At 41.7% G+C, this 22,452-nt stretch overlaps 1 protein-coding gene across 4 annotated transcripts in view; it reads right to left on the bottom strand.

The window, feature by feature from the left end:
* Positions 1-22,452, bottom strand: part of HDAC9 (histone deacetylase 9) — a 902,387-nt gene that overhangs the window by 147,357 nt on the left and 732,578 nt on the right. For all 4 annotated transcript variants that reach the window (XM_077268733.1, XM_077268735.1, XM_077268732.1 and 1 more), the window contains one exon: positions 18,526-18,764. In XM_077268733.1, the coding sequence (XP_077124848.1) occupies positions 18,526-18,764 (239 nt within the window). The remainder of the gene's footprint in view (positions 1-18,525; positions 18,765-22,452) is intronic.

The following is a 22,452-nucleotide window of genomic DNA, read 5'->3' on the forward strand; positions in this document are numbered from 1 at the left end:
TCCGGCAACGGATTCTGTTTTTTTCAATTGAGCATGCCCTGTAGCAGCATTTTCCATTCTCTCTCTTCCCAGGATCTGCTAGTCCCAGGATATCAGCTAGTTGGTTCTGACAAAAAAACGGATCCATCGCATCAGTTTTTCACAATTTGCGATGGATCCGTTTTTTTCAAAATTCGCCGGATTTAGCCTGACGGCAAAAAACTGATGTGTGAAAGTAGCCTAAATTGCCTCAACTTTGCCAGGTTTTTATTGCCTGTCTGCCAGACCAACTCATCAGTGGTGTATTCAGAGGAATCTGTCACCAGGCTTTTGCCAACTAATCTGAAAGAAGCATAATATAGGGTCTGAAAACCTGATTCTAGTGATGTGTCACTTACTGGGATACTTGCTGCAGTTTTGATAAAATCTCTGTCTTATCAGCAGGAGATTATCACTAGAGGACTAGTAAAAATCTGCCATCAGGTAGTCCTTTATATTCATGAGCTCTGCATAACCACGCCCCCACCACTGATTGGCAGCTTTCTGTCTATGCACTGTGCTCACAGAAAGCTGCCAATCGGTGGTATGGGCGGGGTTATACAGAGCCCAGAAATCAGAGAACTGGTAAATCTGAAACACATAAAAGACTGATTTTATCAAAACGGTAGCAAGCAGGCGCATCGCTGGACTTGGGATCTCCACACTGACATCATGCTGCTCTCAGATGCTAGAGTAAAACATCTTTTGACAAATTCCCTTTAAATTGAGACTTATATGCAGTACATGCAGTCTAGTGTGCTACTTAGAAACTTTACCTGTGCCCTGATACTTTGCCATCATGTCTATGAGTAAAACTATGACTTTCATACTTTAATATTGATGTTCAGTTCAGCTTGTTGCCATCTTCTACTTTTAGGAGCGCACCATTACCCATTCTCCCAGCTTCCTAGCTTATGAGGGTCAGGTCCTCCTTGCTTCACTGACAGTTCGGACAGCAGCATTGTTGCACCACTGGCCTAAGCTATGGGCAACCAATGCTTCTATGTGAGGCAGCTTTGTCTCTGCAGCACCACAAGCACAGTCAGACTGATGAGGAGCCAACAGTGCACAGTGCCGGCCTCTGCGCTGGGCTTAAAAGGGAAAGAGCTTATAAGCACTAAGCTTGTCCGGCCATCACTGGCAGAACCGTACATTAGGAAGTTGCTTATTTTTCCAAACACTATCCATTTATTCCAATCAATGAAGAGAGGAATAACCCTCTAAGCTGGTCCTGCTGTGTAGTGCATTGTGCTTGAGACTGTTTTAGGCTTTATTATTTGCACTCTGTCCCATTGATATTCATGCACCAGTTATAGGTCTGCACCTTATAGGGAGGCATTTAACAAATGTTTATAGACTTTTACACATTATGGATGTGCATTGCTTTGTATACTATTAGGGCTGGTACCCAGGAAGAGTCTCCCATCTACTTTTAGGGTGCTGTCCTATTCCGCACTAACTTACTAACTGTCATGTAAAAATAATTCTATTACCATGCAGATATGGGGTTAATCTTCAGCTTAATAGCGTTCAGACACCATGCAATGCCCGAACTGAGAACTTTATTCCCCCTGTAGCACTTGGCTTCCAGTTATGGAGCGGCGGCTGTAACCGCACTCCTGGCACTGACTGACAGCCAGACCTAATGCTGATCCTGCTGTCAGTCAGTGCCGGTGGTGTGATTACAGTCGCCGCTCTCTAACCACAGAGTGATGACTCAAACCGATCCGTCACCGCCCCCATTACTGGAACCCAACTGCTGCTGGGGGAATAAAGATATTTTCCTTCCAACAGCGGGAGTCTCAGTGCTGGTGCCGCATGGTGTCAAAACACTATTGACCTGCAGATTAACTCCATATCTGCAGTGTAATAGCGTGATTTTACATAATAAGTTCCCTTTAATAAGCATTATTGTGATATTGTATATTTTAAGATAAATTAATGTCCCTTTGCTTTTCTTCCATATGGCATATATAGTTGAAGATACTGCTGTGGTTATTGATCTAAGATGCCTTGAAGGTTAAATACTATCCCATTAATGTTTTTAGAAAATTGTCTAGTAAGGGCTCATGCACACATCGGATCGCACCTGGACCAATGTTATTCAATGCATCTGGGCACATGTCCGATTTTATATGTTGTGCCATAAAAATCAATTTTTTTAAAAGGCTCATTGGGAGAACCTAAAGACTTTTTGAAATCGCTGACTGACTGACAGATACCATTCACTGAGCATTGAAAAGCTTTATAGAAGTTAAAAAAAAGCTACAAAAACTTTCCATCAAACTGTTGCAGTCAGATTTCTTGCACCCAAGATCCCTCAATAACAAAACCTAATAGGATTACCCGTGTGTGCCACTGAGTCCACACTAAGCTGCTGGAGTTAGCAGGTGACATGATCATAAGAGTAGCAAAGTCAGTTTTTGGAGAAAAAATGACGCATTATCAACATTCAGTCAGAAGGAAATACATGAGCCAAACACTTAGGCCGGAGTCACACTAGAGCGTAATCCGGACGAGTGCTATGCGATAAAAATACGCACCGGTGTCCTAAAGAAAAAACGGCAATTCAGTGCGGTGTACAGGAAAATCACACTGACAGGTTAAAATAGAATAGATAAAATAAATGTCTACAAATAGTATATACATATATATATATATATATATATATATATATATATGTCATTGACACACACATATACTGTATATATATATATTTATATTTCATAGAGAGTTAGGTAGCAGAATAGCCGATAATTCAATTATCGGGTTTTGTAAAATCTTTGCAAAACCCGACAGGATATGAGTCATGGTTTACACACAGTAAACCATTGCATATCCATTAGATTTTTATATGTCCCTCACTAATAATGTTAGTAGCATGTGTGTGTAAAATGTTGAAGTTGTAGGTGTCACAGAAAAATCTGGCGTCGGCTCCCGCGCAATTTTCTCCGCCAGAGAGGGAAAGCCAGTGACTGAAGGCAGATATTAATAGCCTAGAGAGGGTCTATGGTTATTGGCCCCCCTGGATAAAAAAAAATCTACCCCCAGCCACCCCAGAAAAGGCGCATCTGTAAGATGCATCTATTCCGGCACTTAGCCTTCCTCTTCCCATTGCCCTGTGGCATTGGCATATGGGGTAATAAGGGGTTAATGTCACCTTGCTATTGTAAGGTAACATTAAGCCTGGTTAATAATGGAGAGGTGTCAATAAGACACTTATACATTATTAATCCAATAGTATGAAAGGGTTAAAAATACACATACATTAAGTAGAAAGTCTTTTAATGAAATAATGAAACACACAGGTTTAACATCTTTACTGTACGCTCAATCCAAGCGAAGCCCTCGTTCTCCTGTAAAAAATTCCCCCCCCCCAAAAAAAAATCAACAATATCCCAAACCTGTCTGCCGTACAGTCAAGTCCCACGCTGTAAATCCATCTCAAGTGGTTAATTAGCTTACCCCCTGTAAACCACAGAGGAATGAATGAAAAGCTGCCTGCGCAGCCTCCCCGTCTGACCGGACATGAACTCTATAGCGTGGGAAAGTTTCTGAACATTTTCCCACTCTGTCAAATTCACCGTCCGGTTACCAACGCCACAGGCAATGGGAAGAGAGAGGCCAGCAAGTGTTTTCCGTGAATTAATCTTTTAATTTAACACCTACAGCTCTAAAATTGTACACACACACACTACTAACATTATTAGGGAGGGATATAAAAAAATATAACAGATATGCAATGATTTACCATATGTAAACCATGTCTAATATCCTGTCGGGCTCGGTAATGATTTAGCAAAAGCCAACAAATGAATTACCGGTTTTTCTGCTATCTAGCTCTGTATGAAATATAAATATATATATATATATATATATATATATATATATATATATATATATGTGTCTCACTGACGTATATATATATACCGTATATACTCGAGTATAAGCCGAGATTTTCAGCCCAAATTTTTGGGCTGAAAGTGCCCCCTCGGCTTATACTCGAGTCACGGTCGGCGGGTGAGGGGGAGAGGGCGCTGATGCATACTCACCTAGTCCCGGCGATCCTGTCGCCCCCCCTGCCCGTCCCACGGTCTCCGGGTGCAGCAGCTCTTCCCCTGAGCGGTCACGTGGGACCGCTCATTAGAGAAATGAATAGGCTGCTCCACCTCCCATAGGGGCGGAGCCGCCTATTCATTTCTCTAATGAAGCGGTGCCGGTGACCGCTGATAGAGGAAGAGGCTGCGGCACCGAAGACCAGCTGTCCGGGGGAAGGAGCGGCACGCCGGGAGCAGGTAAGTATCGCATATTCACCTGTCCGCGTTCCACACGCCGGGCGCTGTCTCCATCTTCCCGGCGTCTCTCTCTCCTCACTGACTGTGCAGGTCAGAGGGCGCGATGACGCATATAGTGTGCGCGCAGCCCTCTGCCTGATCAGTCAGTGCAGGGAGACGCCGGGAAGATGGCGCCGAGGAGCTGCAAGAGAGGTGAGTATGTGTTTTATTATTTTTATTGCAGCAGCAGCACAGCTATGGGGCAATAATGGACGGTGCAGAGCACTATATGGCACAGCTATGGGGCAACGGTGCAGAGCACTATATGGCAGAGCTATGGGGCAATGGTGCAGAGCACTATATGGCACAGCTATGGGGCAATAATGGACGGTGCAGAGCACTATATGGCAGAGCTATGGGGCAATGGTGCAGAGCACTGTATGGCACAGCTATGGGGCAATAATGGTGCAGAGCACTATATGGCACAGCTATGGGGCAATAATGGTGCAGAGCACTATATGGCACAGCTATGGGGCAATGGTGCAGAGCACTGTATGGCACAGCTATGGGGCAACGGTGCAGAGCACTATATGGCACAGCTATGGGGCAATAATGGTGCAGAGCACTATATGGCACAACTATGGGGCAATGGTGCAGAGCACTGTATGGCACAGCTATGGGGCAACGGTGCAGAGCACTATATGGCACAGCTATGGGGCAATAATGGTGCAGAGCACTGTATGGCACAGCTATGGGGCAATAATGGTGCAGAGCACTATATGGCACAGCTATGGGGCAATAATGGTGCAGAGCACTATATGGCACAACTATGGGGCAATGGTGCAGAGCACTGTATGGCACAGCTATGGGGCAACGGTGCAGAGCACTATATGGCACAGCTATGGGGCAATAATGGTGCAGAGCACTATATGGCACAGCTATGGGGCAATAATGGTGCAGAGCACTATATGGCACAGCTATGGGGCAATAATGGTGCAGAGCACTATATGACACAGCTATGGGGCAATAATGGTGCAGAGCACTGTATGGCACAGCTATGGGGCAATAATGGTGCAGAGCACTATATGGCACAGCTATGGGGCAGTAATGGTGCAGAGCACTATATGGCACAGCTATGGGGCAATAATGGTGCAGAGCACTATATGACACAGCTATGGGGCAATAATGGTGCAGAGCACTGTATGGCACAGCTATGGGGCAATAATGGTGCAGAGCACTGTATGGCACAGCTATGGGGCAATAATGGTGCAGAGCACTATATGGCACAGCTATGGGGCAATAATGGTGCAGAGCACTATATGACACAGCTATGGGGCAATAATGGTGCAGAGCACTATATGGCACAGCTATGGGGCAGTAATGGTGCAGAGCACTATATGGCACAGCTATGGGGCAATAATGGTGCAGAGCACTATATGACACAGCTATGGGGCAATAATGGTGCAGAGCACTGTATGGCACAGCTATGGGGCAATAATGGTGCAGAGCACTGTATGGCACAGCTATGGGGCAATAATGGTGCAGAGCACTGTATGGCACAGCTATGGGGCAATAATGGTGCAGAGCACTATATGGCACAGCTATGGGGCAATAATGGTGCAGAGCACTGTATGGCACAGCTATGGGGCAATAATGGACGGTGCAGAGCACTATATGGCACAGCTATGGGGCAATAATGGTGCAGAGCACTATATGGCACAGCTATGGGGCAATAATGGTGCAGAGCACTGTATGGCACAGCTATGGGGCAATAATGGTGCAGAGCACTGTATGGCACAGCTATGGGGCAATAATGGACGGTGCAGAGCACTATATGGCACAGCTATGGGGCAATAATGGTGCAGAGCACTGTATGGCACAGCTATGGGGCAATAATGGACGGTGCGGAGCACTATATGGCACAGCTATGGGGCAATAATGGTGCAGAGCACTGTATGGCACAGCTATGGGACAATAATGGTGCAGAGCACTATATGGCACAGCTATGGGGCAATAATGAACGGTGCAGAGCACTATATGGCACAGCTATGGGGCAATAATGGTGCAGAGCACTATATGGCACAGCTATGGGGCCATAATGAACAGTATGGAGCATCTATTTTTATTTTTGAAATTCACCGGTAGCTGCTGCATTTTCCACCCTAGGCTTATACTCGAGTCAATAAGTTTTCCCAGTTTTTTGTGGCAAAATTAGGGGGGTCGGCTTATACTCGGGTCGGCTTATACTCGAGTATATACGGTATATATATATATATAAATATATATATATATATATGTACTATATATATGTTTTCACGAATATTTGAGCCCATGGATCCATTATATGTCCATTTTGCAAGCAGGCGAGAAAATCTCGCCATACAGATGTCATACGGTTGGCATACAGATGACGCAGGGATACTTTTTTGAGAAAAATCCGCATCCATGCATCGCATACAGATGACATACGGAACATTTCTGCATATCTCGGCCGTAAAAAAATGGACCGTATTTTTATACGTTAGGTGTGACGCCGGCCTTACACTCCTCTCCTTATTATTCCCCAGAGACAATTCCAATGTTAGTGTTAATTATAATGAAAGGTATAACCTGAAGCTCCTGGGGCTCCATACGGTCTTTCTCCACCTAATATGTAATTTTATCTTCACAGGGAATATGGCGCCCTTACTGTGGGCACTAGGACCCAACTACTACCTCTTCATCCCTCCTAGTTACTGGACTCCTACTTTGGATGAATATAATACAGTTAACATTCAGCTGCATAACTCCACACAGCTGTCAGATACAGTCAAAAAATAATGTTCTCCTGCAATTACGTAGTGTACAGTAGTTACCAGAATTTTTCTAAAGGGGTTGTCCATTTTTGGCACGAAAGTCTGCTGTCATTTCATATGACTGCAGACTTGTGAATCCTCACAGCTTTCAGTGCACGCGCTGTCAGGATTCTCCAGAGCCGGCAGTATGTGACCACAAGTATATAATGTGTATACTCCAGGCCACATTCTGACTAGACTTGCACGCCCACAAGTGAATTGAGGTAGGCCACGCTCCTCTAGTTAGAATATGGCCACTGTAATGAGGATTCACAAATCTCCAGTTACATAAAGTGACTGCAGACTTTCGTACCAAACCCAGGAAACTGCTATAATAACATATAAAACATGACAGTATAATGCTATAACTATAGAAAAAGATTCACGTGATGTGGCTGTGGGCTTCATACAGTCCGATCAGAATGTTCAACTAAGAATCTCATATTCAGTTTTGTAATTTTTTGGTTAGTTGCAATAAATCCATGTGTGATTTTTGGATGTGCAATCCATGTCTTTTTCTACAGTTATAGCATATTGTATTATAAGCTGTAGTGTGTGACTGCAGCCAAAATATGTGATCTGATGTTACATAGAACTGCACCAAGTTATTTCAATGCAAAATTAACAGCCCCATAAATTCAACACTTTTAAATCTGTATTCAGGACCTCTAGATCTATACCCAGCACCACTGGATCTGTACTTAGGACCTCTAGATCTGTTCTCAGTCCTTCTAGATGTGTTCTATGCACCTCTAAATCTGTACTCAGCACCTCTAGATCTGTACTTAGCCCCTCTAGACCTGTACTAGGCACCTCTAGATCTGTTCTCAGTCCTTCTAGATCTGTTCAATGCACCTCTAAATCTGTACTCAGCACCTCTAGATCTGTTCTCAGCCCCTTTAGATTGTTCTCAGCACCTCTAGGTCTGTACTCACCACTTCTAGATCTGTTTTTAGCACCTCTAGGTCTTTTTTAACACCTCTAGATATGTTCTTAGCACCTCTAGATTGTTCTCAGCACCTCTAGGTCTGTACTCACCACCTCTAGATCTGTTTTTAGCACCTCTAGATCTGTTCTCAGACCCTCTAGATCTGTTCTAGGCACCTCTAGATCTGTTCTCAACTCTTCTAGATATGTACGCAGCACCTCTAGATATGTACTCAGCACCTCTAGATATATATTCAGCACCCTTATCTATACTCAGGCTCAGCATTTTTAGATCTGTATGACAGTTTGGACTAAAAGGTGGGGATGTGATATTTAAACTCATATTTTTTACCAAATACGTTCATCTAGGCCACGTACACATATTTAATATTTGGTCAGTATTTTACATCAGTATTTGTAAACCAAAATCAGGAGTGGAACAATCAGAGGAAAAGTATAATAGAAACATGTCACCGCTGTTGCATTTTTCACCCACTCCTGCTTTTAGCTTACAAATACTGATGTGAAATACTGACCAAATACTGAATGTGACCTTAGAGTTACACAACATTTTCTGGTCCAATGATCACATTGTCAGATTAGACCAAGCCCCACAATAAAACTTACAGGGGTATTATTATCTGAGACATTCAGACACAAAACATGTGACCAGATATTGCGAGGTCATACAAAATGTGGCCCCTAGATGGCCCCTGCATTATGGCCAAATTTGTCATTCTTCTATTATCAGTATCAGGATCTATATTAGGTACAAAGCAAAGCAGAGCTATTCATTTGATAAACCTGCTGTTGTATAAAGAGAGAAAGTGAGTTCTCCATGACTGAAATATTAATAGTCCTTAAGATAAGATTTTAAGATTGGATAGGTTGGGGTCAAAATCCAAGACTCTCCTCGATCAGCTAAATGAAGAGGTTGGTGCATCTCAGCAAGCACCATGTCTTCTCCATTATTTGTCCTGTACTGTATACATCTGGTTGTGTAGGTCAGTCCTAACCTAGAAGTGCTAGGCTCTCGCAACAAATTTTACGGAAGTTTGAATTTCCCATTGAGCAACATCTTTCGACATTAGTCAACATTGCATATAAGGCATCTGAATGGATAGACGTGATCATTAGTCCATTGAAATCATGGATCTGAGAGTGAGATCCATGAGTGACAGAACATGTCCTATTTTGATACGATTTGAAGATCAGACTCGGCCTCTCCAGGAGGCACAGATACAAATCGGAAGACTTCCAATTTGCTCCTCTTTTGCATCCCTATTTCATGGCATAAGCTAGAATAAAAACATTTCACCTTTCAAAGGGATTTTTATTGTCTTGAAAGCAAGTATACCTCTTCAGTGAGAAAAGGCATAAGCGAAAAAATGAAAGCAACTTAGGTGAAAATAGGAGGATGACACCTGAGAACATGCTAGCCCATTTGTCGCAGAAGATAATGCTCACACGGATGTGTGAATGTAGCCTAACGACTACCATGGCTATATTCAGGGACAGGGTATAGATCGATACCACAGTTTGGCCGGAGTCACACTTGCGAGTGTGATGCACGAAACTCGCATGAGTCTCTCGCACTGAAGCCAGCACTCAGGACCAGAGCGTTAAGCTGTATGTATTTCTATGCAGCCGATGCTCCAGTCCAAGTGCCGGGTATTGATGCACGAGTTTCGCGCATCACGCTCACAAGTGTGACCCCGGCCTTATGGTTATTTACCCTCTTCAAAAGGAAAGAAAATCCTTACCGAATATTACAAATTCAAGAAAGTCTATTTTACTATTTGAGCAAATATCTCCATATCGACTGCTAATAGTCTTAACACCAACTTTGAAAATTTGTAAAGTATTATAGAATCAACAATACTCAATGGGACCAACTCATTCACTCTTCATGAAGGGCCTCGCTGGAGTCTGATGCAGCTGACTCATTAAGCAGCGTATGACACCTAATCAGTAAGGTGTATCTGTTAATTGGCAAGTGTTGCTGCCATAAATGTACTCCAGTCAGAGACTGTGGCACATTTCTGGAGTAAATTACACCACTAAAATGGCATAATTTTTCAAAAATTCAATGGGCAGGCATAGCTATGGCCCATCCCATCCATGACCATATTGGCATAGCTGGCCAAAACTTTGATGTAAACGCCATCTGTCACAATATTTTTGCCCAACTTCATTCTTGTACTATTTTACACCAGAATTCTGACATAAACACCTTAATGAATTGCGCCCAATGTCTCTCGTTCTCTAGAATAACAAACATCTTATAACGGGTTATTAGTCGCAGTGAAGAATATTAAACCTAAACACTGGAAAACTTACTCTACATTACTGAAAGAATGGCTGGATGAATACTGAGCAGTCTCTATAAATAATGTAGCAGGTTGTACTTTATATAGCACCTATGGGACAAATTATGCTCAGCCGATACCTTGTGTAGCCAACATAAGAACCTAATTGCTTAGTTTTTTTCTTTCTCTTCCTCTTCGGATAGTAAGGTCTAGTGATTGCTGTATAGGCCAAAGGGTTGTCTATTTTCATTTTTGTTTAATATAGCACTCTGTGATTAAAAAATAAAATAGAAATCTTGCAAATTTGTCAAAGACTAGTGGGGTCATTTTACACTTCAACTTCCAGTTGGACAGCAAGGATGAGTATTGGATAAAAGAAAGAAAAAGAAAAAATTCACCTCTCCAGCTGTCCCACTGCTCACTGTCTGGTGCTCGTTTTTCTGCAGTCGCAGACTGTATCTCCACAGATTCTGGCTGCGTCCAAGCTCCAGATGTTAATGTGGTGACGTTGCGATGTTATGAAGGGCAGCAAGAGTGAAGAGGCCTGAGATGTGGCGTGCTCGATGACGTAAAGAAGAAGAGAACTAGATGGTGAGCAGCTGAGCGTCCGGAAAAGTGAATATTAGTTAAAAAAAAAAATAATTCTCATCTCTCCAGCTGCTCACTGTCCGATCCTCTTCTTAATGCCCTAAAAAATGCAGTGTGGCAGGCAACAAAAAGAAGACAACCGAATAGCAGGCAGTGAGCAGTGAGTTTTCAAAAGTGGTCAGCTGGGAGTTATTAGTTCTATTTTTTCCAATTTACATAGATATCCAGGTTATGAACAAAGCTAGAGAACATATCTAGTACGTAACCTGGGAGCTGTATGTGAGGGCTCACCCACACGAGTGTATAACACGGCCGAGTGCTCTGTGATAAAACATCAGATAACACTCAGGCTAGTGTTATTCTATGGGGCAGATCACATCCGCGATTACTTTCTCATGCCAGTGCGCCATGATAGAACAATCGCAGCATGATGCAAGTGCATCCAAGAATTGGATCTCATACCCCAATACAAGTCTATGGGTGCGCATAAAACATTGAACTGTAATTGGATGTGATCCAAGTGCAGTGCGATTAATGCAGAATCCGACAATGGAAGAAACAGAGAAATTACTTTCTCTGTCTTCTCAGCACCTGTGCTGCAATTCTCTCATCGGAGAAGATCGCTCGCAGCAGAGCAGGAGACGATTGTCAATAGCATATCGCATCCAATACGCTAATGTGACCACGACCTAAGATAAAAACCTAATTTAAACAATAACATTTTCTGATGATAGCTTCCCATTAACCTTTTAAGTGACATAACGTTCTGTAACAAGTTATCAAGATGGTGCGTTATTTGTCAAGCTAAATTTTGCTGGCTCTCTATATACTGCATTTTCCGGCTAACACTCTTTTCCTCACTCTAGTGATATTGCTTTTCCTCTTGGTGCACTTTATACTATTATAAGTAATAATAATGCCATTTTTAGTGCATATTTACCAGATATGTGGGTCAAAAAATCTGATCACAACAACCTGTACTCAGGGAAGAACATGAAATGTGAGCTGGTTGTGGTCCTTAAACTTAAGACTGAATCTAACACTATCTAATAATGGGCTACATCCTAGCCCTACACTTATCGTAGCTGAGTAAACACGACTTCACAGCAAGAGTCCCACAGACCACACAGCTCCTGGAAGGCCATCGTCTCACACAGACGCTTGGTGTGTTTCCCCTTCCACTTCAATTTGCATTGGCTCCCAGCTGACATTAACAGGCTCCATAACAACCGGTGTTTGGAGGCTTAGGGCTATTCCCTGACCACTCAGAGCCATTACTTAACAACATAAATATTGGCTGGCAATGAGACTTTAATTATTTTGATTTATATTTGAGTCCCTCAGCTCGGTTTTCTTGCATCTGACCACTGTCACATGACTACTTTCAGTTTTAACAAGTGAATAAACATGGCCATGAGATGATCTAGGGGTCAATGTACAGGCATTATCCGGCTGCAGGATCTGATCCTTTGGCTTTGGTGCTTGAAGAAGATTTAATTACTGATTCAAGGTTCAAATGAATAAATGTGGTTAAGTTGTTATTGTGCAGATGGTCCAGTTCTCTTTATGACTCTGACTAAATGCCTTAGAAAACCAGCTTTTAACTGGTGACATATAATTGTATGTTTAGGCTCCAGATCCCATGTAAGAGTTTTGGTAAGTTCAAGGATGGATTTTCCTGATCTAAAATTCTGTCCAACAAAATAAAGGAGCATGTAAACAAGTGTAATCTACATGTGAAGGTCACCATTAGGACCAATTCAATTGCAAGAATTGATCTCTTCTTGCACCCCCAACCAACCAGAATCACAGTTAAACTTTCTGAAGACCTGGCTGTACTTCATTTACTGTCCAAAACTGTGATTCATCCAACCAGCACCTAGTTATGGTGTCTGTTGTGGCTGAAAGTAAAGACACATATGGGAAGATAGCTTTACATTGAAATTAGTTATACCCCTGTGTAATGCACAGTGTGCAAGTAAGAGAGCTGTGACTTTCTACTCTAGCACAACCTACTGCCAACAAGTCAGTTCATTTTACCAATAAAGTCCAAGAGATGAACTTTACAATTGGTTTCTAGGCAAGGTTGTGATATGTATTCTCTTAGACCAATGATTCACAAACTTCCTTATTGCAAGAGCCACATTGAGGTCTGATAGAGAGCGGTGAACCACACTCAGTGCCCTCTCTCCCCACAGTAGTGACACCAAGAACCTTTATATAGTCATCCAAAGCCTCCTCACAAAAAGCACCCCATGACTTTGTGCCCTTTCCCTTATAAGCAGGATACTTATATCAAGCATACCTACCACTATTGGATCCAGCTTTAAGCACCTCTCTACCTGGCAGTATCATTCTATCTTCAGTTTACCAGTATATGTGCATCCAGATCTGCTCTTCCATTCGGGACTACTCACAAAACTCACCATCTGGAGACCTGCTCTGCACAGCTGTTTGCTAGACCTGGTGCCAGGTCTAGACAGACACGAGCCACACAACATGGGCCCATGAGCCACATGTGCTTCCCGAGCCACAGGTTGAGGACTCTTGTCTTAGGCTGGTTTCACACTTGCGTTTTGATCTGCAGCGTTTTTTTTAAAAACGCATGTGGTGAAAAAACGCATGCAAACGCTGCGTTTTTTAGACGCATGCGTTTTTGCGCCAAAAAAAACGTGGGAAAACGCGGCGTTTTCCCACATTTACATGCGTTTTTTCCCGCGTTTGCATTTTTGAAACGCATGCTGAGAAGTGTGTGACAGCTGCCAATCATCAAAATCAACTAGAAAACACACTATTAATAGAATTAGCTAGGGTTAGGGTTAGGGTTAGGGATAGGGTTAGGATCCCTAGGGTTAGGGTTAGGGGTAGCTTTTTATTAGAATGTCCTGGTCACCAGGTCACTGATAAGCCACCCCCCACCATCAAGGTGATAAAGGGATCCAAACCCTAACCCTACCCCTACCCCTAACCCTAACCCTAAGGATCCAAACCCTAACCCTAACCCTACCCCTAACCCTAACCCTAAGGATCCAAACCCTAACCCTAACCCTACCCCTAACCCTAACCCTACCCCTAACCCTAACCCTAACCCTAGGGATCCAAACCCTACCCCTAACCCTACCCCTAACCCTACCCCTAACCCTAACCCTAACCCTAACCCTAGGGATCCAAACCCTACCCCTACCCCTAACCCTAACCCTAACCATAACCCTTGGGATCCTAACCCTAACCCTAACCCTAGGGATCCTAACCCTAACCCTAAGGGTTAGGATCCTAACCCTAACCCTAAGGGTTAGGGTTAGGATCCCTAGGGTTAGGGTTAGGATCCCTAGGGTTACTAGGGATCCTAACCTTAGGGTTAGGGTTGGGATCCCTAGTAACCCTAGGGTTAGGGTTAGGGTTTTCTTGTTTTTTCTTGTGTTTAGGGTTAGGGTTAGGGTTTTCTTGTTTTTTCTTGTGTTTAGGGTTAGGGTTAGGGTTTTCTTGATTTTTCTTGTGTTTTCTTGTGTTTTTCGGTAAAAACGCATGCGTTTTTAACGCAAGCAAACGCATGTGCTTAAAAATGCATGCGTTTACATAGACAGCAATGCATTTTTTTGCCGCGAATAAACGCATGCGTTTTTTTGCGGCAAAAAAACGCCGCTAGAAATTACTACATGTTGCATTTCTGCAAATGAACGCACGCGTAAAAAATCGCATGCGTTGCCGAAAACGCGTCAAAACGCACGCTAAAAAACGCATGCATTTTTAATGTTAAGTATAGGAAAAAAAACGCATGCGTTTTTTAGCGCTAAAACGCTGCAGATCAAAACGCAAGTGTGAAACCAGCCTTACACAGCATAGAGAGTATCCCTTAATATCTGAAGCTCGGGATGTTTATGGCTCTCTGTCAAATCTAGTTTAATGAGATCCTACAAGTAGTGCCTAATAGAAGGGAGGGAACATAATAGAAGAGATTACTGCATGATTCATGAAAAAATATTTTACTACAGAACTGCAGAAGGTTGACAGATAAAATACAATGTGGGAACATACCCTTAAGGTCGGATAAAGAATTATTGATGAAGTTATTAACTCATCTGCAGTATCTTCATTCAAATATCCTTGAGAAGTAAAGTAAACACATTCACTAACCAGAAAATGCTACTTTCTAGAACAGACGGGAGTTAATAAGTAACTTTCAATTTTTAGAAAAGAGGAAAAATAAAGTTGTTACCAAACCATTCCATCATATTCCCAGTATGTTCCTAGCATCCATTTCCCCAGTGACTAAGTATAGGCAACGCCTACAACTGTCAAGGTTGTAGGACAATAATGTACAGGGTCCCTTATATTGTAAGATTTCGGTTGTGCCCCTATGGGCAGGAATGAGTACTGGCCAGGACTGCTGCCACCTGTAATATATTTATTTTGTTGCATTGCACCTTCCTATTCAGTAAGATTTACACTGCACAATAATGGGATAGCGCATTGTAACAACTATGAAATATGATCTAATACTTAATAAGCAATAGGGAGTGGGCACAAGAAATTTTGGAATGGAGTAATCAGAAATAAATAGAACACATTATGACTTTTCTTGTCATTCACTAATAATATCCTGATGTTATGTACACTGGAGATGTTGGAAATGTTGGGAATCTTGAGTATTCCATTATCAAATTACATGCAACTTACAGTTGTGCTCAAAAGTATACATACCCCAGCAGAATTTTTGCTTTCTTGTCCTTTTTTCAGAGAATATGATTGATAACACCAAAACTTTTTCTCCACTCATGGTTAGTGGTTGGGTGAAGCCATTTACTGTCAAACAACAGTGTTTTCTCTTTTTAAATCATAATGACAACCCAAAACATACAAATGACCCTGACCAAAAGATTACATACTCCATTCCTTAATACCGTGTTTTGCTCCCTCTAACATCAATGACAGCTTGAAGTCTTTTGTGGTAGTTGTGGATGAGGTTCTTTATTTTCTCAGATGGTGAAGCTGCCCACTCTTCTTGGCAAAAAACCCTCCAGTTCCTGTAAATTCCTGGGCTGTCTAGCATGAACTGCGCAATTGAGATCTCCTCAAAGTGGACCAATGATACTGAAGTCAGGAGACTAAGATGGCCACTCCAGAACCTTCACTTTGTTCTGCTGTAGCCAATGACAGGTTGACTTGGCTTTGTGTTTTGGATCGTTGTCATGTTGAAATGTCCAAGTACGTCCCATGCGCAGCTTCCGGGCTGATGATTGCAAATTTGCCTCCAGTATTTGCTGATAACGTGCTGCATTCATCTTTCCTTCAACTTTGACCAAGTTTCTTGTGCCTTTGTAGCTCACACATCCCCACTACATCAGTGATCCACCTCCGTGCTTTACAGTAGGAATGGTGTTCCTGTTATCATAGGCCTTTTTGACCTCTCTCCAATTGTAACGTTTATGGTTGGGCCAAAAAGTTCAATTTTGGTCTCTTCACTCCAAATTACCTTGTTCCAGAAGTTATTAGGCTTGCCTCAGTGCTGCTTTGCGTATTGTAGGAGAGATACTTTGTGGCATTTGTGCAGTAATGGCTTTCTTCTGGCGACTTGACCATGCAGCCCATTTTTCTTGAAGTAATTCCTTATTGTGCATCTTGAAACATGCACACCGCTAGTTTTCAGAGAGTCTTGTACTTCAGCTGATGTTATTTGTGGGTTTTCATTTGCATCTCGAACAATTTTCCTGGCAGTTGTGGACAACATTTTTGTTGGTCTACCTGACCGTGGTTTTGTTTTTACAGAGCCCCTGATTTTCCATTTGTTAATCACAGTTTGAACGCTGCTGACTGGCGTTATCAATTCCTTGGATATCTTTTTGTATCCCTTTCCTGTTTTATACAGTTCAACTACCTTTTCCCTTAGATCCGTTGACAATTCTTTTGCTTTCCCCATGACTGAAAATCCAGAAACATCAGTGGCTGGATGAAAGATGCAAGAGTCTGTCTGGATCCCAGAAACTCACTCAGCTTTTATGCACACACATTAATTACAGGCAAACAGGTCACAGGTGAGGATATTACCTTTAGTAGCCATTCAAACCCATTTGTGTCAAGTTCTGTGCATGTTATCAGGTGAAAATCACCAGGGTATGTGAAGTTTTGATCAGGATCATTTGGATGTTTTGGGTTGTCATTATGATTTAAAAAGAGAAAACACAGTAGTTTGACAATAACTGGCTTCACCCAACCACTAACCATGAGTGGAGAAAAAGCTTTGGTGTTATCATTCATATTTTCTGAAATAAAGGCCAAGAAAGCAAAAATTCTGCTGGGATATGTAAACTTTTGAGCAAAACTGTAGCTTAGTGAATGAGATAGTTTTGTTACTTTTAGTCTATAACCATATTATCATTCTTGCTGCTGTCAATATTTGGTTTTAAAGGGTTATTCTCATAATAGAATAGGGGATAACTTACTGAGCACTGGAGGCGGAGGGCAGATAACTAGGACCGCCAGTGATCCTAAGAACAGGTTCTACAGAGCTTCGTCTTGAATGGAGCAGGGGTGCTAATTTTCGACCTCCACTCCATTCATCATCTATCAAACTGCCAGAAATAGCCGAGTATTTGGCTTTTTCCCTAAAATAACACAATATTTAGGAATTTCAGTAACTGGCAAGAATCACGCAGAGTCATGACTTAAATGTCTTAAATTCCACCATTTACAGAAGATATTGGCCCTCAAAGTGATTATGTCAGAAACGCGGAGTTGTGCAAAAAAGTTGCAAATTTTGGCGTGTACAAACAAGATTTCCCTAGCTTTGCCAATATTGGAGGAGCTGGGGTGGTATGGGGTCATGACGCCATAGTTTGTTTAATTCATGATGGGTTTTGGTGTTCTTACTCAGAAAATTTTACTCTAGTCTCTGACTGCATTAAAATCTATAACAAGCCTCTTAAAGAATCAGGTACATTTGACTCTAGTTTGCCATTAGGCCTCTTTCATTTTGCATATTTCTAAAATATTTTTTTTTGCCTTCTGGCATTCGTTTAAGTTTTTTGTGATAAATTGTTCAAAAAGGTGCACTTGGTTTATGATTTTTTTGGAAAAGAAAAGATGTTCTTTATTTTTCTTTTCCTTAATCTGTTTTGCAATGATTTAGCTCAAAAGTTGTATCATTCCACAAAAATTTTACTAAATTTGCTCCCAGAATATCCGGCATACATAAAAAAACTCCAGGGAAGAGAGAGTGGGGAAATAGAGTACACATTTTGCAAATATTCTGCAACTTTTTAAAAAGTTGCAATTGATGAATCAGCCAAAAACATCTGGAAAACCCAAACTCTGTCCACAATGTCGAACGTAAAAAAAGCTCATATTAAACTTACTTTAAAATAATGCAAACTAAAAGAAAAACAGCAACAATTAGTCAAAAAAAGGGCAACTGTAAAAATGAATAGGGCCCATTGTGTTCAGATTTACATAGAATAGTATAGTTTAAACTGCTCATGTTCATTTTAGGCTTGTGCCAATACCAGTTTGTATAAATCCATCCACAATACTGGCATGGTATCAGTTTGTGCTTTATTATAATGTAACTAACATAGATACCTTGAGGTGCTCATGGAGCTGGGCCTGGTGTTGCCTTGTGAGGTTTTCATGCTGTTTCTGAAATTCAGCAATGAGCAGCTGCTTCTGAATTTGCTGTTGCTGCTGGATTAATAGGAGCTCCTGCTGCAGCTGCTTTTCTCGCAACACGGGGTCTAAAATTGGCATCACTGTTCTTAGATCTGTCCTTAGGTCCAGTGGTGTGACAGGTTCCAAACCTGTAGGAACCTCAGACTTTATATCTGAAATAAGATACAAATACAGATTTTCCATTATTATCATCTTACTATCTATATTGTACATTTATTAAAAAAAAACATTTTTTTGATATTTTGATAAAAAATCATTTAAAAGCAGAAAGAGTTTACTTATATGATAGTTATGAGGGCAATCTTTTAGTAGCATCTAATAAGCAACAGTGCCATTGGAAGGTCCATTTTACAACTCCAGTACTTGGATCTCCCAAGCTTTATCAAATGATTTAATAATGACTTACGTTTGGGCACTGAAATGCTTCTGTGCTTATGCTTACAGCCTCCAGGAGACAATTTTATTGTAATATAACTCTAACAGAATGACCACAAAGATGATGCAAGTAAAGCAATGCCATTTCCAAAGGTTCCTTTTGTCATTCTGTCCTCAACCATGGTTAGATAGTTCAAGGCTATCAACTCCTAGTGCTCCATAGGCATCTAATATGGGATAACCTGTTTGCACATATCAATTATTTTTAGGATCTTAATGATGCTTATGGCTGGTAGCATTAATGGGTTAATAGGTGTGAATAACAATAATAAAAGTGCAAAATGACCTCATCATGGACAGTAAAAATATAATTAAATTGTAAGCAAAACTTCAGTGTCTTACCATAAATATTCTCCATGTAAAAGGTAACTTGTACATGAGTATTTTCCAATTATTATCGCTGCACAATTGCAGTTATGATCATTCATATATAAGCTATTTCAGTCTTTATGATAGTCTGAAATTAATACAGCTCAGGATAAACCCTTTAAGTATAAGGAGCAGATAACAATGATATTGACAAGGTAATTGCTGTGCCAATGGTTAACTGCCAAAACCAAGTCTAGCCATGTGCAACTCTTGGAACAGTCAATCTCTATATTTCTGCTGCTGAAATCATCTCAGTTCTCTAGCATCATCTATGGCTCCCTAGTATCTGGGCAGCTGGAAGGAACTATTGCTGGTGGTCTATCACTTGTGATAGAGCCCTCATTTTGCTCCCTTGCTTCCCTTTGACAGTATCTAGAACTCTCAGTTGTGTATACACTCTTGCCTCTTGGGGCTTGGGTTGGACTCTGCCCATGGTTCTGAATCTGGCAATTTGAGATGACTTGATAACCCAGCAGCCACCACAGATCATTGGAACAGTGTGAGTGGAGAACTATAGGAATAGACAAGGAGAAAAAGGAATACGGTGAGCATACAGTTGGGGCCATCAGAGGAGTACTGGAGACTAGCATTTGAGAAAGGCCGGGTCACACTTGCGAGTTCAATGCGAGAAACTCACGATAGACTCTCGCATGAATTCCCGGCACTGCCACCAGCGGTTCGGACCGGAGCGTTCGGCTGCATAGAAATACATGCAGCTGAAGGCTCCAGTCCCGAGTGCCGGCAGCAAGGCCGGGTATTGATGCATGAGTTTCTCGCACTGAACTTGCAAGTGGGACTGCAGCCAAAGACTCATATCAGTATCAAACTAAAAGAGGGACAAGAATGATGAGCGATTAGTTATTTCAGCCTCCTCACAGATTTCTGGTTCTTCTGTACTACTGAATTTCTCTACTCACTCAGACAGATTCACTGGACATGTCTACAGAGAATTCCCAATTTTTTTTTACAATGAAGCTCTTCCCTCCTTTAATCTGTAATTTACCCTGGAATACTCCTTGTCCTGGCACTCATTAATTATATGGACTTAATATCACTATCTCTGCAAGTTCTAGCATCACACCCCTAATTTATTGTGGATGGGTTTTCTGACAGATCAAAACTGTCTTTAAAATTATGATGCCAAGAATAAAGTTACTAAAAAAGGTGCACGCACCAATGCAATAGTAAATTGGACCTTACACAGTAATTATCTTTGCGATTTTACATTCTTGGTCAGAGAAAATGTTCATTTTTTTGTGATAAAATATGCTAGGAGTTGTACTTCATCAATTTTGATTATTTTTAGATAAAAAACAGTGGAAAAAAAAGTACAACGTCAGTAAAAGTCAAATGTGGACAAAACACAAAGTTCTATTGTCCTGTCATTGAAAAAGTGGGAGACAAATTGGTTCACTTTTTACTCTGCTGAAATAATTCCTCCTAAACTGTTTGGTTTGGTTTTCCAGACTAATCATTAAATGGTGAAAAATCACTCTTAAGCTCACAAAAACTACTCATGATTATAAATAATAGCCTTGAATTGGAAGCTAAAAGCAGGCAAGAGCCCGGCCCTCAATCCAATTCATTCAGCGGCAATCCACATTCCATTTGTCTAGACTAAATATAGCTCCGTTTACACAAGAAATCAATAGTACTTGCTGAGAGTATAGCAAAGGCATGAATATTTCATCAAAGGGAGGGAGTGAGGGAATGATGGCAATCAGTAAACTGACAGCTACGTGAGGGCTGACTGTGGCCCCGCGGATGAGTCACACCAAGCTGGACAATGGCTTCCTCCCCGCAAGTCACAATCCGATTCAATGCGTCTTTCTATTTTTAACAGTAATTGTGTTGCAAGTGACAAAGCCTTATCATCTTGAAGTGAGAGATAGATTTTCTTACATCTCCTATGACAGGATAATATGCCCTGCGAGAAGCAATAATAGCAGCTCGATACCGCTCGCTGATCGCATGTCTCCTTTGTGCTTGTACTCTGCGCCACATCACCAAATCCCAAACAAAGGGCCACGGCTTTTCATACACAGCTTAATTATAATAATTAACATGGCAACCTTTGAATTAGCCAGAGGAGAACCATCTGTCTGCATGTGAGAGTAGCCAAACATTTAACCTTTGTCACTTTCCCGCATCACAAAACAACATAAATAGGAGGCAGATATCGGCCTCGCTCATAATAACCTATTGTGGCAGGTGAACATGGTACAATGTGGTACAATATGTTATATGGAAAACATCTGATGGCATTATCGCCAATAGTACAGTCAAAAATTGTGCACTTGTCCTAGAAGCTGACATTATTTCCATGTCGATGTCATATGTGATTGTGAATGAGACATTTAGGTTGGAAGAAGAGATATTATTTCTTTACACTTAAAGGGATAATCTGGAAATGTTATTTTTTTACTATGTGCCTAGGCACTAACAGGCAGGTAGTAGCCAGCATGTCTGCTGTCATCATGCTGACAGAGCAGCGGCTTCTCTTCCACTCTGCTCTGTTGACAAAGCGAAATTGCTGACATCATGCTGACAGCCATCTCTCTGTTGCCTAAGTGTGGGGAGCTGGCTGTCAATCAAGAAGACATCGGCAGTCACTCCCAAGTCAACATAACAGCCTGGAAGAGAAAGAGCTGCTCTGTGGATGTGGAGCAGCTGAATCACCGGCAGGAGCGGTCGTTAACTACTCTGAGTCGGTGCTTGGTAGAACAGTTAGATTTTAGGTCCATAGTAAAAGCAAAAAATAGTCCTGTACAATCCCTTTACCTGGTTTCACACATCCAACATTCACAGTTCAAGCAAGCGTATATGAGGTATATGAGACTGTAGAATTTCAGAAAAAACTGCTTGAAAAGTCAGCCAGAGACTATACAATAAGGAAAGACCTGACTAGTCCCCTGCTGGTTTCTTTGTGCTCAGCTCTAGTTGACTGACTTGCCTCTCGCTGTTTACACACATGGGACAGACCTGTTAATCAACTAGGTGGGGCAGGGGCGAAGCCAACAAGGAGCTCACACCGGA

This window comes from Ranitomeya variabilis, chromosome 6, assembly GCF_051348905.1.
Source record: "Ranitomeya variabilis isolate aRanVar5 chromosome 6, aRanVar5.hap1, whole genome shotgun sequence".
NCBI classification, from domain to species: Eukaryota; Metazoa; Chordata; class Amphibia; order Anura; family Dendrobatidae; genus Ranitomeya; species Ranitomeya variabilis.